Source organism: Corylus avellana, chromosome ca11 (assembly GCF_901000735.1).
Source record: "Corylus avellana chromosome ca11, CavTom2PMs-1.0".
NCBI classification, from domain to species: domain Eukaryota; kingdom Viridiplantae; phylum Streptophyta; class Magnoliopsida; order Fagales; family Betulaceae; genus Corylus; species Corylus avellana.
The window spans coordinates 18,788,545-18,805,369 of record NC_081551.1 but is presented as its reverse complement, the minus strand read 5'-3'; the positions used below and the strand labels follow the sequence as shown (position 1 = coordinate 18,805,369).

General features: G+C 33.3%; 2 protein-coding genes across 2 annotated transcripts; both read right to left on the bottom strand.

Annotated features, from left to right (window-relative positions):
• Positions 1-4,253: 4,253 nt before the first annotated feature.
• Positions 4,254-6,420, bottom strand: LOC132166744 (auxin efflux carrier component 5-like). Its single transcript, XM_059577622.1, has 4 exons — positions 5,750-6,420; positions 5,551-5,636; positions 4,767-4,924; positions 4,254-4,334 (listed from the first exon to the last, which is right to left on the bottom strand). Exons 1-4 carry the CDS (start codon positions 6,418-6,420, stop codon positions 4,254-4,256), a joined length of 996 nt encoding a protein of 331 aa, XP_059433605.1.
• A 5,559-nt stretch (positions 6,421-11,979) lies between these two features.
• On the bottom strand, positions 11,980-16,125 carry LOC132166605 (auxin efflux carrier component 5-like). Its single transcript, XM_059577452.1, has 5 exons — positions 15,452-16,125; positions 15,282-15,367; positions 14,600-14,757; positions 12,490-12,566; positions 11,980-12,302 (listed from the first exon to the last, which is right to left on the bottom strand). Exons 1-5 carry the CDS (start codon positions 16,123-16,125, stop codon positions 12,233-12,235), a joined length of 1,065 nt encoding a protein of 354 aa, XP_059433435.1. The 3' UTR covers positions 11,980-12,232.
• Positions 16,126-16,825: the final 700 nt, after the last annotated feature.

Genomic DNA, 16,825 nt, shown 5'->3' with positions numbered 1-16,825 from the left:
ATATTCTCCAGTCCATAATGGATTGGAGAGGATCCTGTTTCAGTCGGAAGACATGGCCTCGTCATATCCCACTCAAAAAAAAAACATTATAAAAAAATTTATATATAAATATATTAAAAGACGTTTTTTAATGTTTAAGTATTTTTTTTTATAAAAAAAAAAAAAAAGTTTCATTTAACTCCATGAGTTTTTATAATTACTCTTTCAAAAACTTTCAAGTTAATTAATGTATATACAATATGACCCCTCTTGTTTGGGTTTAAAGTTAAATTAGATTGTAAATTGGTGAAATGACGTTTATAACCTTGTCAAATTTATAAAATTACAAAATTACCTTAATTAAATAATTTTTACTTTAAAAAAAATTGGTGTTTTGAGAATTTTTAAGGCCTCCATTAGGATTAAACCCCATACCATAATGGGAGAGGTGACATTGCAATTTTTTTTTTTTTAATACATTAAATTGGAAGTTTGAACTTTATGGGGTAATTGCAAAAACGATGAAAATTTAGGTAATTAAGTGAAGTTTTTTCTTAAATTTATAAGAAAAATAATTTAGGTATTTTTTATTCCTTATATTGTTGCATTTTCATGTGAAAAATGTTAGAGGTACTAAATCTTTTACTAAGAGACTTACTAAGTTAATGTCTAGGTGGCTTATTCATTAGTAATCATTACATTTCTCTTAATCAATTGTATTATTTTTTTCCAATTAATAAGTTACACATCAGTTTAGTAAGCTCCTGTCAATTTAATAAGTTATATATTAATCTATAAAAAAAGATAAATTTAATCACTTAGTCAAATATTTCAACACTTTCCTTCACGTGTTGATTAAAACTAGGTTTTAATAAGTGATTTAATAAAAATACAAGATAAAAATTAGAGTAAAATGTCTAAAAACACAGCAACTGTCGGAGTTGTTGGAGAGGCACGGGGCCACGAGCTAGTGAGGGAACTAGAGGCTAACGTGGCATATTGCCAAGGTCAATCGGTTAAACCTTAGCCGTTCGATCCGGATCCCTCACTCATCAGCATCAGCTGAAACACTTTATTTACGGACACACTGGAGCCGCCGACAAGTGTATTATATTATATATGTACTCAGGGCTGTAAGGGCTAATCGGATAATTAGGTCAATACCTAATTGACCTAATCAAATTGGGTGGCAGCTTTCATGATTGTAGACCCACTTTTTTCAAAGGTGCTTTCACCATTTCTCTTTTGCTAAAATTAACAGCATGTGACTACTTTTTTGCTTATTTTATTTGACTATATTACTATAAAAATGAGTAGAAATCCCATTTATATTTGATGCCATTAAAGCTCATACTTCCATTACAACAAAGTTCAGAGGCAATTAATAAACGTGTGATAGTAAGATAATTAGTTGGAAGGAGGATAAAACTGACTTAACAAATTAAAATTAGATTAGTTGATTATATAAAATACACGTAATTTTTGGTAATCTTGCTTTTTTTGAGGGCTCAATAGACAACAATATTTTATTAATAATTAAAGCATGAATAAATTAGGCAATTAGGGTGGGAAATAAAAGTAATAAGTCGGAGGTCCAGACGTTTGAAATTTGAGTCCAAGTAGGCCCAACTTGGGATTATGACTCCAAAGGGCCCGACCCAAAGTTTAACATGCAACTGTGGATTAGCTGGAAATGTACACAAAGTTTACAAAAAAGATGTGCAAGTGATTTTTTTTTTTTTTCTTTTAATAAGTGAGGCTGCATAATAATAATATATATAAAAAAAGATAATACAAAATGAGGGAATAGGGCACCTCAACGTAAATGCAAGTACAAACATTATAGCGCAAGATAAAATCTAACATATGAGAATATACCAAATAAATGGGCTGGCCCAATAGTTTTTAAACACATTGTCTAAGAATGGGGCATTCGAAAATGATAGCGCGCTTTGAGGGAGTCCAACGAATGAGCTGTCTAGAAGAAAGCGGACTACAAGAAAACTTGAAAGTCCCAACAAATGGGGATGGTATTTATAATGATTGAATTTGAGCTGTGGAGGAGTATCGTCACAATGTCCGACAAGGAAGGTACCCGACGATAGACAATTAGTGAACGTCGCATTTGGATTTGCATATGGATCCGTAGGCAAAAGTGGGACACCGGTTAGAAAATTCTTAGCAGATTTTTCGTCATTTTCTCTATATTGAAAGATTTAATTTACTTTTTCTTTCTTAGGTTAAAATATGCTTCAATAACTTCACTTAATCGATTCCTATATTATTAAAATATTTATTTATTTTATTAAAATAATATTTTCTTTTATTCTAAAAACATTTTTCTTTTTCTTTCCATCTCTCTCTCATCTCTGTCTTCTTTCTCTCCCTGGCTTCTTCACTTTCATCTCCTTTTTTTCTTTCGCCCCAGCCGCACCTCTCTCCCTTTCTCGATCTCATTCTCTGCCTCACTCTCATCCGCCCACATACCAGCAAGCATAGATCAAGAGGAACAACCAGCAAGCAAGCTACAATGATTTTGGTTTCTTGAAGGGTTTTGATTTTGATTTTGATTTTGGTTTCTATTTGTTTTTATTTTGCAATCTACCTTTTTTGGTTTCTATCGTTGATTTTTGCAATCTATTGGAATTAGTTTCCTTAAGAGTTGAAAGTTGTGCATTAATCTTGTCCCTACGCCGCTTCTCTGCTTGGCTATGGCTCTTGGAAGGAGTTGCACCTCCATCTTCTCCAACCCCTCCTCCTTCGGATGGGAAGCCATGGAATTGAAATCTAGAGCTGGTGGAAGCTGAGACATGGGGCGGCAGGGGCCAAATTTATACAACCAGCAAGCAATCTACTGGGTTTCTATTTCTATAGTTGATTTTGGTTTCTATTTTTTTTTTATTTTTTTTTTTATTGCAATCTACCGTCTTCTTTTTTTGGTTTCTATGGTTGATTTTTGCAATCTACTGGGTTTTTTTATTTTTTATTATTTTTTTTTTTATCTGGGTTCTTTTGCAATCTTCAAATGGCTTGTGTCCAGATGAAGTGCAGAAGACGAAGAGGACGGAGAAGAAGAACGGAGAAAAATAATGGAAATGTGCGTAAAAAGATGTGAGAGTAGAGTGTCTTTTTTTTTTTCTTTTTTTTTTATGATTATGATTATGATTATAATAATCATATGGATCGCTACAGTTGAACCCAATGTTTTGGGTTTAACTGTAGCAACTGATGGTTTAAGGAACCATATAAAAAATCTATTGTGGGACATTTTTTGTGATTTTTTGGATATATTTTCTTTAAGGGAGTCTGCTGCATGGGAATGCTCTTAGGAAAATTCAAAAGAAAATATGAAGGGAAGCCAAAGATCTGTCGCATAAAACAAAAAATAGTGTCATCACATGGATTCATGCGAACAGAGGTTGATGGAGTGGAGGGCAGCAAAAATGATAGAGATGCGCAAGGGCAGATGAGGGGACATATGTGCTGTAGATTTGGCATCCAAAATGCAGACAAAGGACAATAATTTTTTTTTTTTTTGACATGTCCACATAAGGAAAGGGGGTGAGAGATTCGAACTAGTCATATCCACTTCATAAAACATGATCTACAGCCGATTGAGTTACCTCTGAAGACAAAAAAAGAAAAAAAAAAAGGATATTGAGGAAAAAAATGAAGACGAGGAGAGATAAAGAAAGATATAGAGATCTTTCTTCCTCCCCTGCCTGAACTCACTATGTAGGGAAAAGCCCATCGTCATGAGCTTGAGAGTGCGCATTAGGGGAGAGTGGTAGTTATATTCAATCATAATCGTAAGAGCTCTTCTTTCTTCCCTTGTCTGCACTCATTGGAGATAGAAGTCTCTCAGTTAGTAAGAGCTCTTTCTGCCTCATAAAGTGGAGATAATTAGTTTCAATTTACCTCCTCTTTATGCGGATATATATATATATATAAAAGAAATTGATAAGGCCAGGGGTATCAATTTCATTACAAGCTCAATAAAATTTAAGTAAAGGTATCATGATACAGACTCGAAAACCGTATAATAAGCTATCAACAAAGGAAGCGAAGCCATCGTGCCGAATATGACTCTGCAAACAAAAACAGTAATAGTCAATTTAAATTTAACGTTTTTCTTAAAAAATTTCCGCGTAAGAAGTGGTTTTCCTTCAAAAGCTTTTTTACAAAATTATAATACAGAATAATGTGAAAAGTATTGTTTGTTTTATTGTAAAAAATGAAAGATGGTGTGAAATTAAGAGGGATTTTTGAGCAACTTACGCAGTGCTAAGTACTCCTGCATGCAATCCATATTCTTTAGCGAAGATAAAAGACGAAATGGACTGTGGCAATGCTGCCTGCAACATCAAGCAAGAATAAATTCAGTTGACCTTTGACCTCAAGCCCAATTCCAACAGAGGATGAAATTGAAGAGAAATTAAACCGAAGTAGTACTGCAACCGTTTGAAAGCCTTGAAACTTAACGGGATAAATTTTAGGTTACGAGGAAACTTAGACCTTAAATTCTTAGGGAATTAGATTTTAAAGAAACTTAAAAACCATTTTTCAAACAAAAGGTTTAAGATAATTCTGTTTATTTTTTTTATTCATGATCATCCTTTAAATAAGAATATTACAAGGACTTGGACTTGGAGAAAAACATTTCCTCACTAGAAATTGTATTGAAATTTATAAAAAATGTAAGGGTGTTGAAATAATTTTGTTTTAAAATTTAAAAATAAAAAATCAAAGAAAATTTTGTGCTGAATTAATTTATAAAGAAAAATTACCTGAATGATAGCAATACGTAGAGTGTCACCATGCAAACCCACAGCGATAGAACCAATAGCCATAGCGGCCGGTGCAGAAATAAATCTCGAAACCATCACAAACACAGTGAGCCCTGGGCCGCAAGCAATCAACTTTTCTTGAAGGGCCATGAAGGTCCCTGCACATAATCAAATTATAACTATATATTTTCCGCTAATTTCTGCGTGCAATTTGAATTTCTCAAACAAAGTAAATATATTAATTTTTTTTTTTTTTAAAAAAAAAAACACACACAAAATAATTTTTCTTTAATTTCCTTGCTTTAACTTCTTATTTCAGAATTCAGATATTAAAAAAAAAAAAAAAAAAAAAGATTACAGGCGGCCATTGAGGTGGAGGGGTGGCTGCGTTGTGGTTATCACAACAGGCCACGGGTAGGCACGCGGCCCTTGTCATCTACATGCATGCAAGAGGCTGCTCACAGCCTCACACGGTAACTATCTTTTTTTTTTTAAAAAAAAAAAAAGTAACATTTGTTTGGATTTTCTCAAATTAAGCATATGAATCCTACCACAATAGGCTTTTAAAATATACTTTTTGTTCACAGAAAAACACAAAATCTAAATGCATAAATGTTAAAGTAATGATTAAGTAATTAAATTTATCTCTTCTTATTAACTTTAATTTTTGAGATAACTGGTAATTTAACATGTTATTAATATTTTGTGTTTGTTTTGTTTTTTCAAGTCATTATAGGATTCCAGAGAAGTGCAAGGCTGGAGGAGATTGAATGAGATCTCTCACCCAAGCTAAACATGGCAGTGCCTGTCGCAGCTCTTGACATTATCAATATAGATCCCTCCACGATGCTAGGCATCTGAATATGCCACCTGTAAACATTTTCAGCTTACTCATCCATGAATTCAATGCATATATATATATATATGTTGTTCTTCTACTGTTTTTCAATGAAACAACGGCAGGCAATTCTTACGTTACATACCTATTCGCAATTAAAGCCCAAGCAATGCCAAGAATACAAGCATACGAGTTGGGATTTCTCCCCAGCTTCAACCACACCGTCCTCATCAAATAGCAGAAGGGCGGCGGCCCGGCGCTCGCTGCAACCTCCAAATCATTTCCGGTTTCAACCGGCGCCGACTGACTGACAGTAGTAGTGTGATCGGCAGAATAGTCAATCCCCGTTCGCCTGAATTCCAAGACGAACAATAGAAGTGTCTGCCATATAATACCCTGCAAAATGGAGGATTGAACGACCAAATCCATAGCCAATTGGCCGTACATGGCTTTCATCAACGGCAACCCAACAATAAGAGTATTGCTCAAAGTACACAAAGAGAAGCTTGTGATGGACCAGCTGTAGCTCCCCTTGCTACTACACTTTGCCCAGAAGCACAGCACCGCCACTATGATGACCTTCGAAATTGCGTCGGCGGCGATGAAGAGATAGTTCCATTTGAATGGATCGGCGCGGGCTGTGAATTCAAAGGATAAGAAGGGGATGGTGAAAAAGCATGCGAAGCGGTTGACGGCGTCACACTGTTCGCGAGCAAACAGTCGCCACCACCTGACGGAGCCGTACCCTAAAATCAGTGCGAAGTAAAGTGGCATCATCGCCACCACCACTTTGTAAACATCTTCCCACCCAATCATTCTTATTATATATTCTTCTTTCTTTGTTTAGAGCTCAACATATTGGAAGGGTATTTATATGCATGCAGGGACAAACAGAGTCGGAAGACATGGTCCCGTCAGATCCCACTCAAAAAAAAGAAAATTATATATAAATATATTAAAAAAAGTTTTTTAATTTTTACGTTTTTTTTTTTTTTTAATAAAAAAAAAAAAATTCATTTAACTCCAGGAGTTTTTATAATTACTCTTTCAAAAACTTTCAAGTTAATTAATGTATTTACAGTATGACCCCTCTTGTTTGGGTTTCAAGTTAAATTAGATTGTAAATTGGTATAAAATTACAAAATTACCTTAATTAAATAATTTTTATTTTTAAAAAAATTGGTGTTTTGAGAATTTTCAAGGCCTCCATTAGGATTAAACCCCAAACCGTAACGAGAGAGGTGACATTGCAATTTTTTTTTTTTAAATACACTAAATTGAAAGTTTGAACTTTAAGGGGTGATTGCAAAAATGATGAAAATTTATGTAATTAAGTGAAGTTTTTTCTTAAATTTATAAGAAAAAATAATTTAGGTATTTTTTATTTCTTATATCGTCGCATTTTTCATATGAGAAATGTTAGGGGTATTAAATCTTTTATAAAGAGACTTACTAGATTAATGTTTAGCTAGCTCATTCATTAGTAATCATTACATTTCTCTTAATTAATTGTATTATTTTTCTCTAATGAATAAGTTACACAACACTTCTCCTCGCGTGTGGGCTAAAATTCGATTTTAATAGGTGATTTAATAAGCTACACAACGGTATATAGGAAGAAATAAATTTAATTACTTAATCAATACTTTAACACTCACCCTCACGTGTGGGTTCAAACTCAATTTTAATAGGTGGGGCTTAACACGTGAAATATTAAATTTAAATAGGGTGATTTGATAGAGTGATTATCAATACTTTAACACTTCCCCTCGCTCAAACTCACTTTTAATAGGTGAAACCCAATAGGTGAGGCCCAACACCTGAAATATTTAATTTAAATTGGACGATTTGATGGAGTGATTAATCAATACTTTAACACTTCTCCTCATATATAGGCTCAAACTCACTTTTAATAGGTGATGTCCAACACGTGAAATATTTAATTTAAATTGGGTGATTTGACAGAGTGATTAATCAATATTTTAACACTTTCCGTCACGTGTATGCTCAGATTCACTTTTAATAAGTGAGACCCAACATGTGAAATATTTAATTTAAATGGAGGTGATTTGACGGAGTGAATGTTCGATCTCAATACCTTTGTCTCTGATACTATATTAGATTACCATTTGTCTAAAAAATTTAAGCTGATAGGAAGAAGTAAATTTAATCACTTAATTACTATTTTAACATCTAGCTCATTCATTAGTACCCCTAGGAAAAGTGACTCCCTTCAAATTGCTTTTCCAATTTCGTCCGAGTCAAAGCAAAATTCCTTTTTGATTTCTTTTGTGTCGTAAATGGGACTGATCATGGGCATTTTCTTTTGTTAATTAATTATTATTAAAGACATGGATTGGTGGGTGTATACCATTCCATGCCGTGGATTCTTTTAGCGTGACATAAATATATAATGTGCGTATCTTTTATTCTTATTTTTTCATTTCTGAGTGCTTGGAAGTGCATGTACGTTGCTTTCAATAGTTCATGGGCTTTTAAGATGGTGATCAGCAATGTATAGAATAACTAATGAGGTCCAGCAATAATTCCACCCAACTTTCCAAATAGGGTTTGTGATTTCCATCGTCTGATTTTTGTAACACTTTGTGCAACTCATTAACACCAATCATATAGGAATTTGAACCGCCGTTAAATGTTTCAAACGTGTGAGAATAGTTCACCAACTATTACTCCGGCTGTTGAGAATTTCTACGGCAATCAAAATGTTTCAAACTCCTCTCCTCACGCTTATTCGGTATGGTTTGGGACGATCGAACGGTGATGCATAGCATAATATATAAAATATTTTAGTTGTATTAGCAAGAAAAAGTTCTAGTTACTCAGATCATATATCTCATCGCCCACAGATTGTCATTGCACCTTCACTGATAACTGACAGCTGGTAGATAGGCGGTAAAAGAATATTTTTGGTTCAGTCGGTAGGCGGTATAATATTTGTACATATATAATCGGTTTTCGAACCGAGACGAGCCGACATATATTACAAAACATTTAGTTGGTAATTATGAACATGCTTTATGTAAAACACTGTCCAAGCCCTTCCTGCTCGCATCACAAACCTTATCAAATAGAATTCCGAAAGATGAAACGACGCATGCATGACGAAGAAGAGTGGAAGGCTCACGAATGTTAGAGATGAATGGCTGACATGGTTTTGTCAAAAGCTAAAGTCGTAGCTAGTGCCAGACACTCCTCGATCTTTCTTTTAAAACGTTGCCCAAACAAACCCATGCCCTTCCATAATTAAGGCACTTTCTCTCTCTCCCTTTCGTTGCCAAATTGAAAATTGTTTTCTCTCCACCACTGAAAAGACCCTTTATCGAAAGACTATTTTCAAACTCTCCTAGCCAACTTTTAAAAATACGTATTAAAAAAATGTGTACAGAAAAAAGAAAACTGGGAACCAATTCGAAGAATAGGGAGAGCCATTAATCATGTCTAGTTTTGGCTATGGATCTCGAGAATTTCATTTTATGCCTCTTCGGGTCATGGAAGCCCACATTATGCGGTAAAATGGTTGATTTGGTAATCTCCATAACCAAAAGGGAGACAGCGGGAAATGGTTATGGAGGTTGAAATTAAGGAAAATGTAGAGGAAAGCCAAAGATTTGTTGCATAAAACAAAAAATAGTAGCAAATATAATAAGTACATTTTTTTTAAAAAAAAAATAAGAATATTTTTTAACTGCAACCGTTAGATTTTTACAACTAAAGTTTTAAAATGATATTATTTAGTAACCCTTTAATATTTAAAGTTTCGTTATTAAAATCCAACTGTTTATACTTTTTAAAATGTCAACTTCTTTTATTTGGGATAGATAATTTTTAATTTTGACATTATGATTTAAGAACCTAAATTTTTAAATTATAATTATTTAAGAAACAACCATCGATAAACAACAAATAAACAATCATAGACTAGAAACAAACACACACATGGAATAAATTATATACATTGAAAGCGTTTATTTTTTTTGCTTTGATTATGAACACTACCCTTTTTTTTTTTAATGACAAATATATAGAGGCTATTTTCAAATTTTTCATTCATTAAAAAATGGGAAAAATCCACTTACCCCTCTGAAGTTTCAGGAGTTTTTCAATTTGAACCCCAAAGTTTAAAAATTGGCAATGTGTCCCCCTAATGTTTAAAAAATTTTCAATTTAAAACTTCCGTTACTAATTTCCGTCAAATTTGACGAAAATCTATGAAATTACAAAATTACTCTCAGGCTTTTTTTTTTTTTTTAACTTCCGTCCAATTTAGTGGAAATTAGTAACAGAATGTTTAAATTGAAATTTTTTGAAACATTAGGGGGGGTACATTGCCAATTTTTAAACTTTGGGGTTCAAATTAAAAAAACCCTTGAAATTTCAGGGGGTACTTCAGGGGGTAAAGTAGATTTTCCCCTTAAAATATATATATATATTGAAAGGCTTGTTGTGGGGGCCCTCATGTGGCTTTGCCATTGCCTGCCTGAACTCACAAAGGAGGGAAAAGCTCCTCGTCATGAGCTGGCACTACAAAAAAAAATGATATTTTCCGACGTGGCTACAGTACTAGAATTGTTGCCACGTCAGAAAATTTCTGACGTTTGAATTTTAAAATGTCAGAAATAATTTTCTAACGTGTGAATAGTGACACATCAGAAATTTTCTGACGTGTTACAACAGACACGTCAGAAAATTCTGACGTGGCAGTGTGCCACGTCAGAAAATTCTGACGTGAAAATGTCCCACGTCAGAATTTTCCTGACGTGGAAATGTATCACGTCAGAAATTTTCTGACGTGGCATTTTGCCACGTCAGGAAACTTTATATATTTATATATATATGCAGATAATTATATATAGATATATAATTATGTATAATTTTTTTGTTTTGGGAGACTTTTTCTGACGTGCCACACATGGCACGTCAGGAAACTTCCTGCTTGGGCGGGAGTTTAAAAATTTTCCCACTTTTTTTTTTTCTTTTTATTCTTGCCTCTTCATTTATTCCCCACACTCTCTCTCTCTCCTCTCTCAATCTCCCTCTTCTGATCTGCACAGGACGGAGTTCCTCTCTAGGGGAAGAAGAAAAGAAAATGTGAAGAGAAAAAGAAGACAAGCAGCAGATTGAAGAATAGCAAAAGAAGAAGAAGAAAAATGAAAGAAGAGAAGCAGATCTGCTTTTCTTCTAGAAGAAAAAAAAAATAAAAGGAGAAGAGAAGAAGAACAAGAACAAGAACAAGAAGAAGAGAAGATAAGAAAATTTTTTGAGTTTTTGAAGATTTTTGTTGGGTTTTGAGGTTTGGGTTTTTGATTTTTGGAAGACTTTTTCGGTTTGGGTTTTTGTAAATGGAGAAAAGAAGAGAGCTAGAGACAGTGAGAAAATGGAGAAAAGGGAGAACATGGAGAAAAGAAGTAGATCAAAAACGAATTGAAGAGAAAAAAAGAGGAGAAAAGAAGAAGCTGGCATGGGGAGAAAAGATCTGCAGAGAAATTCGCAGAGAAATTCGAATTTCTCTGCGTGAGGGAGCTGTACAGCAGGAAGGTGTGCATCACCTGCACGGCAGGAATTCTCAAAAAAAAAAAAAAAATTTAAATTAATAAATTTTTAATTCAAAAACAAAATTTCAGAAAAAAAATTTTTTTTAAAAAAAATTAATTTTTTAATTTTCTGACGTGTGAGTGGGTAACACGTCAGAATTTTCTGACGTGTTACCTACTCACACGTCAGAAATTTTTTTTTCCTGACACCTACGTTTCTGACACTCGACAAGCGTCAGAAACGACCCGTCAGAAAAATTTTCTGACGTGTCGGACACTAGAACACGTCAGAAAACGCCTGTCATTAAAAAATGGTTTTTTTGTAGTGATGGAGAGTGTCCATTGTGAGAGAGGAAAGGCTTTAGGGGAGAGTTGTAGGATATATTCAATTATAAGAGCTCTTCCTATTGAGACAAAAGTTACAATAACTCAAAAGACAAAAAATTCAAGAGTTAAGAGTTACAAGAACTATGCTACAAAGTTTTTAACGTTTAATGACTGCCATTTAGTGACTTTTTGGGCCAAAAAAATGTCACTAGCCACGTCACTATATGGCTAGTGACTTTTTTTAGTGACCTTTTCAAAATGGCAAAAAGTGCAGAGACTAGAAAACTAAATAGTGCCGTTTGAACAATGCAAAACAGCACTATTTTGTGTCTTTTTAAGTAAAAGTTACAAATGATAAATTAACGTTATTGTTGTTAATATAAAGTAGAAAATACTTGCAACGTTCATACTATTTCTTTATAAATAGAGTATTGTATACAATCAAAAATATCAAAAGAAAAATGTAGCTATGAAAAGACTTTAATGTGTGGACGTAGGCTATAGGCTGAACTACCTTAATTTTCTGAGTCCCTCTTCCTTGTATTCATTTCTCTTATCTAAATTATAAGGTCTAATACTTCCTTCTTCCCTTATCTGCACTCAGTGGGGGGAGAAGTCTCTCGGTTGATCAAAGCTATTCCTGCCTTTCTCTTTCTCATTTTCCTCCTTTTGTGCAGACGTGTAAAAACAAACTAGTCGAAAAAGAGGTACCATGCATTTTACAGGCTCCATGTAAAAAAAGTATCAATTTATACATATTCCAAAATTGCATAATAAGCTATCAACAAAGGAAGCGAAGCCATTGTGCCGAATATGACTCTGCAAACAATAACAGTAACAGTCAATTTAAATTTCATGCTTTTGCTTAAAAGTTTTCCGTGTAAGAAATGGTTTTCCTTCAAAAGATTTTTTACAGAATTATAATACATAATAATGTGAAAAGTATTGTTTGTTTTATTGTAAAAAATGAAAGATGGTGTGAAAGAGGAATTTTCGAGCAACTTACGCAGTGCTAAGTACTCCTGCATGCAATCCATATTCTTTAGCGAAGATAAAAGACGTAATGGATTGTGGCAATGCCGCCTGCAACATCAAGCTAGAATAAATTCATGTAAAAGATAAACAATTACGTAGCAAGTGTTCATTCACTTCTTAACATATTTTACGGGCATATAAGAATAATATATTTTACTAGAGTATTTTCTAAAATTTCTTTGTCCACTCATTTTTACGTACCACAATAATACAATATTTAATATTATTTAGTCTTCTATTGACTCCCACCATATATAATTACTAGATTTATCCTAATGGCCCCAATTACATGCATGTGTCGTATTTAAGCTCTACTCATGCATTTAAGGCCAACATATATATATATTGTCTCTATAATTTTTTTTCTTTTTTAATTTAACTTTTATTTAAAGAACTCCATAAAAGTGTTCTCCATGATTAGGTATTTGGAAAATTGATTAGGAGGCCGTTAAGTATTGTCGAATTATGAAGGGAGAAATTAAGGAGGTGGTATTGTTGTAATAAGTTAGAAGGTTGTAAGTCCATGTAGTGTATAAAATTCAACTTCTTTGTGTCGTCATCGAAGATAATTGAATAAATTATTGCTAGGCGTAAATATATAAATTCGAAACTACAGTTGTGTTTTTTAAACAATAATTAGATTTCGTTGAATTATTTGTTTATTTTGTTAATTATATTCCTTAATAAATTTTTTTTATCAACTTTATTTTTTAGTTTTTCCATTGTCAACTAAAATCATGGCTCCATCATTGCAACCGGATCGGTGATTTAACAATAAAAATTAATCTTTAAATTAGCACTTGTAACAAAAAATAAAAAATAAAAAAGGCTAATTTTAATTATCGCATCATCTAATTATATGATAGTTATACAAAAATTTCCTTAGGAGAATTAATCTTAAAATATAATTATAAAAAATTGAAAAATATTTCACTTTGAGTAAAAAGGTTGGCGTTCATCAGCTGCCTTTTTGTTCCCCCAATAAAACCCCCCATAAGTTCAGGCAACCACTTTCCTCCACCCTCCCTCCCCTTTGGAATATTGTGTAGGGGATATGAATAAAAATTACAGTTTCCTTCTTGTCCTTAATTGTCAGCATCTAAAAGAAAATTATGTGATGGGAATTGAGTGGCTGACAGCATTAATTCAACCTTTGACGTGTTATACACTTAAATGTATTACTATTTGAAGTATATTAAATAGTTGATAATATCATTTAAAAAAAAAAAAAAAAAAAATAGGACGAATATTCAAAAACCATCCTGTGCTTTTTCAATTTTAGTCTTTATAAATTCAGTATAAAATTGACTAATTAATGTAAAACTCAAATCTAAAACACAAAATTCAAAGTATCACAAAAAGTTGTAAGAATATTTTGGCCATAGAGTCTTGCTATAAGAGGACTAGAGTTTCCCAAATGTGAGGTGACTTTTAAAATTTTTAATATATTAAAATTAAATAATAATGATCTCAAATGTTAAATTACCAATTATTCTAAAAGTTTAAGCTGATAGGAAGAGGTAACTAATCACTTAATCAATACTTTAACACTCCCCTCACGTGGACTCAAACCCCCTTTTAATAAGGGAGACCCAACACGTGGAATATTAAATTTAAATGAGGGTGAATTGACGAAGTCAAGATTCGATCTGAGAATCTTTAGCTCTGATATTATGTTAAATTATTAATTATTTCAAAAGTTTAAGCTGATGGGAAATGATAAATTTTAATCAGTTAATCAATACTTTAACATCAAATTCAACCTTAATTTTAAAAGCCACATCACATTTAGAAAGATTCTAGTCCTCTTTGAAACATTACTCATTCCAATAACAGGTAACAAATTAGAGCATTAGTAGCAACTTTCTTATAACTTATTTTCTTTCCTCAATAAAAAAATAACCTCTTTTCCTAAACATTGGGAATGCACCATGGGAATTGTTTGGAATTTTGTAATAAATGTGAGGGTACATAGATAATTTATATTTTATAAAGAATTAATGGTATAGAGAAAGATAAATAAAGAAAAAATCAGAAAAAATGGAAGAAAAGTTGGTGCTGAATTTATAGAGAAAGATTACCTGAATGATAGCAATACGTAGAGTGTCACCATGCAAACCCACAGCGATAGAACCAATAGCCATAGCGGCCGGTCCAGCAATAAACCTCAAAACCATCCCAAACACAGTGAGACCTGGGCCGCAAGCAATCAACTTTTCTTGAAGGGCCATGAAGATCCCTGCACTTAATCAAATTATAACTATATATATCTGCCACCCTATTTGTTTTCCGCTAATTTCTACCTTCAGTTTGAATTTTTCAAATATATTAATCATAAAAAAAAAACAAAAAAAACACAAAAAAAACACAAAATATTTTTTCTTTCCTTGTTGTAGAAATATTTCAACATATCACTTGCTTTAACTTCTTATTTCAAAGATTAAAAAAATAAAAATAAATAATAATAATAATAATAATAATTAGAGTGGCCATTGAGAGGCTCCTCACATGGTCACTATCTATCTTTTTTTTGTTTTTTAAAAGTTTTATAAGTAAAATTTGTTAGGATTTTCTCAAATTACAAATATGATCATACCAGAATACAATTTTAAAATATACTTTTTTCCAGAGAAAAACACAAAATCTAAATAGATAAACAAACATAACAAATTATTTGTTTTTGTTTTGCTAATTAGTCAGTGCTGATAGGATTCAAGAGAAGTTAAATATTGCCGGAGGAGATTGAATGAGGAGATCTCTCACCCATGCTAAACATGGCAGTGCCTGTCCCTCCTCTTGACATTATCAATATCGATCCCTCCACGATGCTTGGCATCTTAATATTCCACCTGCAAACATTTTCAGCTCACTCATCCATGAATTCAACGCAAATATATAATATATATGAATGGTGTTCTTGTACATTACATTACCTATTGGCAATAAAAGCCCAAGCAATGCCTAGAATACAAGCATACGAGTTGGGATTCCTCGCCAGCTTCAACCACACCGTCCTTATCAAATAGGAGAAAGGCGGCCCCCCGGCGCTCGCCGCAATCTCCAAATCAGTTCCGGTTTCAACCGGCCGCGCCGACTGACTGACAGTATTAGTGTGATCGGCAGAATAGTCAATCCCCGTCTGCCGGAATTCCAAGACGAACAACAGGAGGGTAAGCCATATAATACCCTGCACAATAGAGGATTGAACGACCAAATCCACAGCCAATTGGTCGTACATGGCCTTCATCAACGGCACCCCTACAATAAGAGTATTGTTCAAAGTACACAAAGAGAAGCTTGTGATGGACCAGCTGTAGCTCCCCTTGCTACTACACTTTGCCCAGAAGCACAGCACCGCCACTATGATGACCTTGGAAATTGCGTCGGCGGCGATGAACAGATAGTTCCATTTGAATGGATCGGCGCTGGCGGTGAATTCAAAGGATAAGAAGGGGAGGGTGAAATAGCATGTGAACCGGTTAACGGCGTCACACTGTTCGCGAGTAAACAGCCGCCACCACTTGACGGAGCCGTACCCTAAAATCAGTGCCACGTAAAGTGGCGTCATCGCCACCACCACTTTGTAAACGTCTTCCCACCCAATCATTCTTATTATATATGTATATATTCTTCTTTGTTTTGAGTTGAATATATATAATGGAATGGAAGGACGTGAGTTGAATATAATGAAATTAGCTTGGATATTTATACGCATGCAGGGGCAAAAAGAAACGGAATAAGGGCGGCCGGGAGGACATGTCCCCCCACGTCAGCTTCCACTAAAAAAAATTAATTAAAAATGTCTTTAGTCTTTAAATTTTAGAAAAATTTCATTTAACCCCATTAACTCTGATAATTTTTAAAATTATTCAACTAAAGTTAAAAACTCTCGATTTAATATATTTACAATCTTACACATGGCTTCTGTTAGGATTTGAGGTTAAATCGGACAATAAATTTATAAAATGTTCTTTATATCATTGTAAAATTTTTGAAATTACAAAATTAAATAAATTTTTTTAATGAAAAACAGGGATACTTTGAGAATTTCAAAGGCATCGGGTAAGATTTAACTCCAAACCCTAATGGGAGGGGTGACATTGCAATTTTTCTTTTTAAAGTTTAATACGCTAAGTTGTGAGTTTTTTTATCTTTACACATGATGAAAGTTTAGAAAATTAAGTGAAGTTTTCTCTTAAATTTATTAGAAAAATTAATTTAGGTTTTTTTTTTTTTTTCTGACTTCCTTAAAATTGAATTTTTAATTTGGTCCCGGCCGGGACAAAGCAAGATTCCTTTTTAATTTT

What these genes read in the sequence shown, in the direction of transcription:
- LOC132166744 (XM_059577622.1), bottom strand. Translation starts at nt 6,420, where the DNA reads ATGATTGGGTGGGAAGATGTTTACAAAGTGGTGGTGGCGATGATGCCA. An exon ending in CACTGCCATGTTTAGCTTGG is followed by an intron (nt 4,925 to 5,550) that starts GTGAGAGATCTC and finishes GATTATGTGCAG; the next exon opens with GGACCTTCATGGCCCTTCAA. An exon ending in TACGTATTGCTATCATTCAG is followed by an intron (nt 4,335 to 4,766) that starts GTAATTTTTCTT and finishes TTGATGTTGCAG; the next exon opens with GCAGCATTGCCACAGTCCAT.
- LOC132166605 (XM_059577452.1), bottom strand. Translation starts at nt 16,125, where the DNA reads ATGATTGGGTGGGAAGACGTTTACAAAGTGGTGGTGGCGATGACGCCA. An exon ending in CACTGCCATGTTTAGCATGG is followed by an intron (nt 14,758 to 15,281) that starts GTGAGAGATCTC and finishes GATTAAGTGCAG; the next exon opens with GGATCTTCATGGCCCTTCAA. An exon ending in GCAGGAGTACTTAGCACTGC is followed by an intron (nt 12,303 to 12,489) that starts GTAAGTTGCTCG and finishes TATTGTTTGCAG; the next exon opens with AGTCATATTCGGCACAATGG.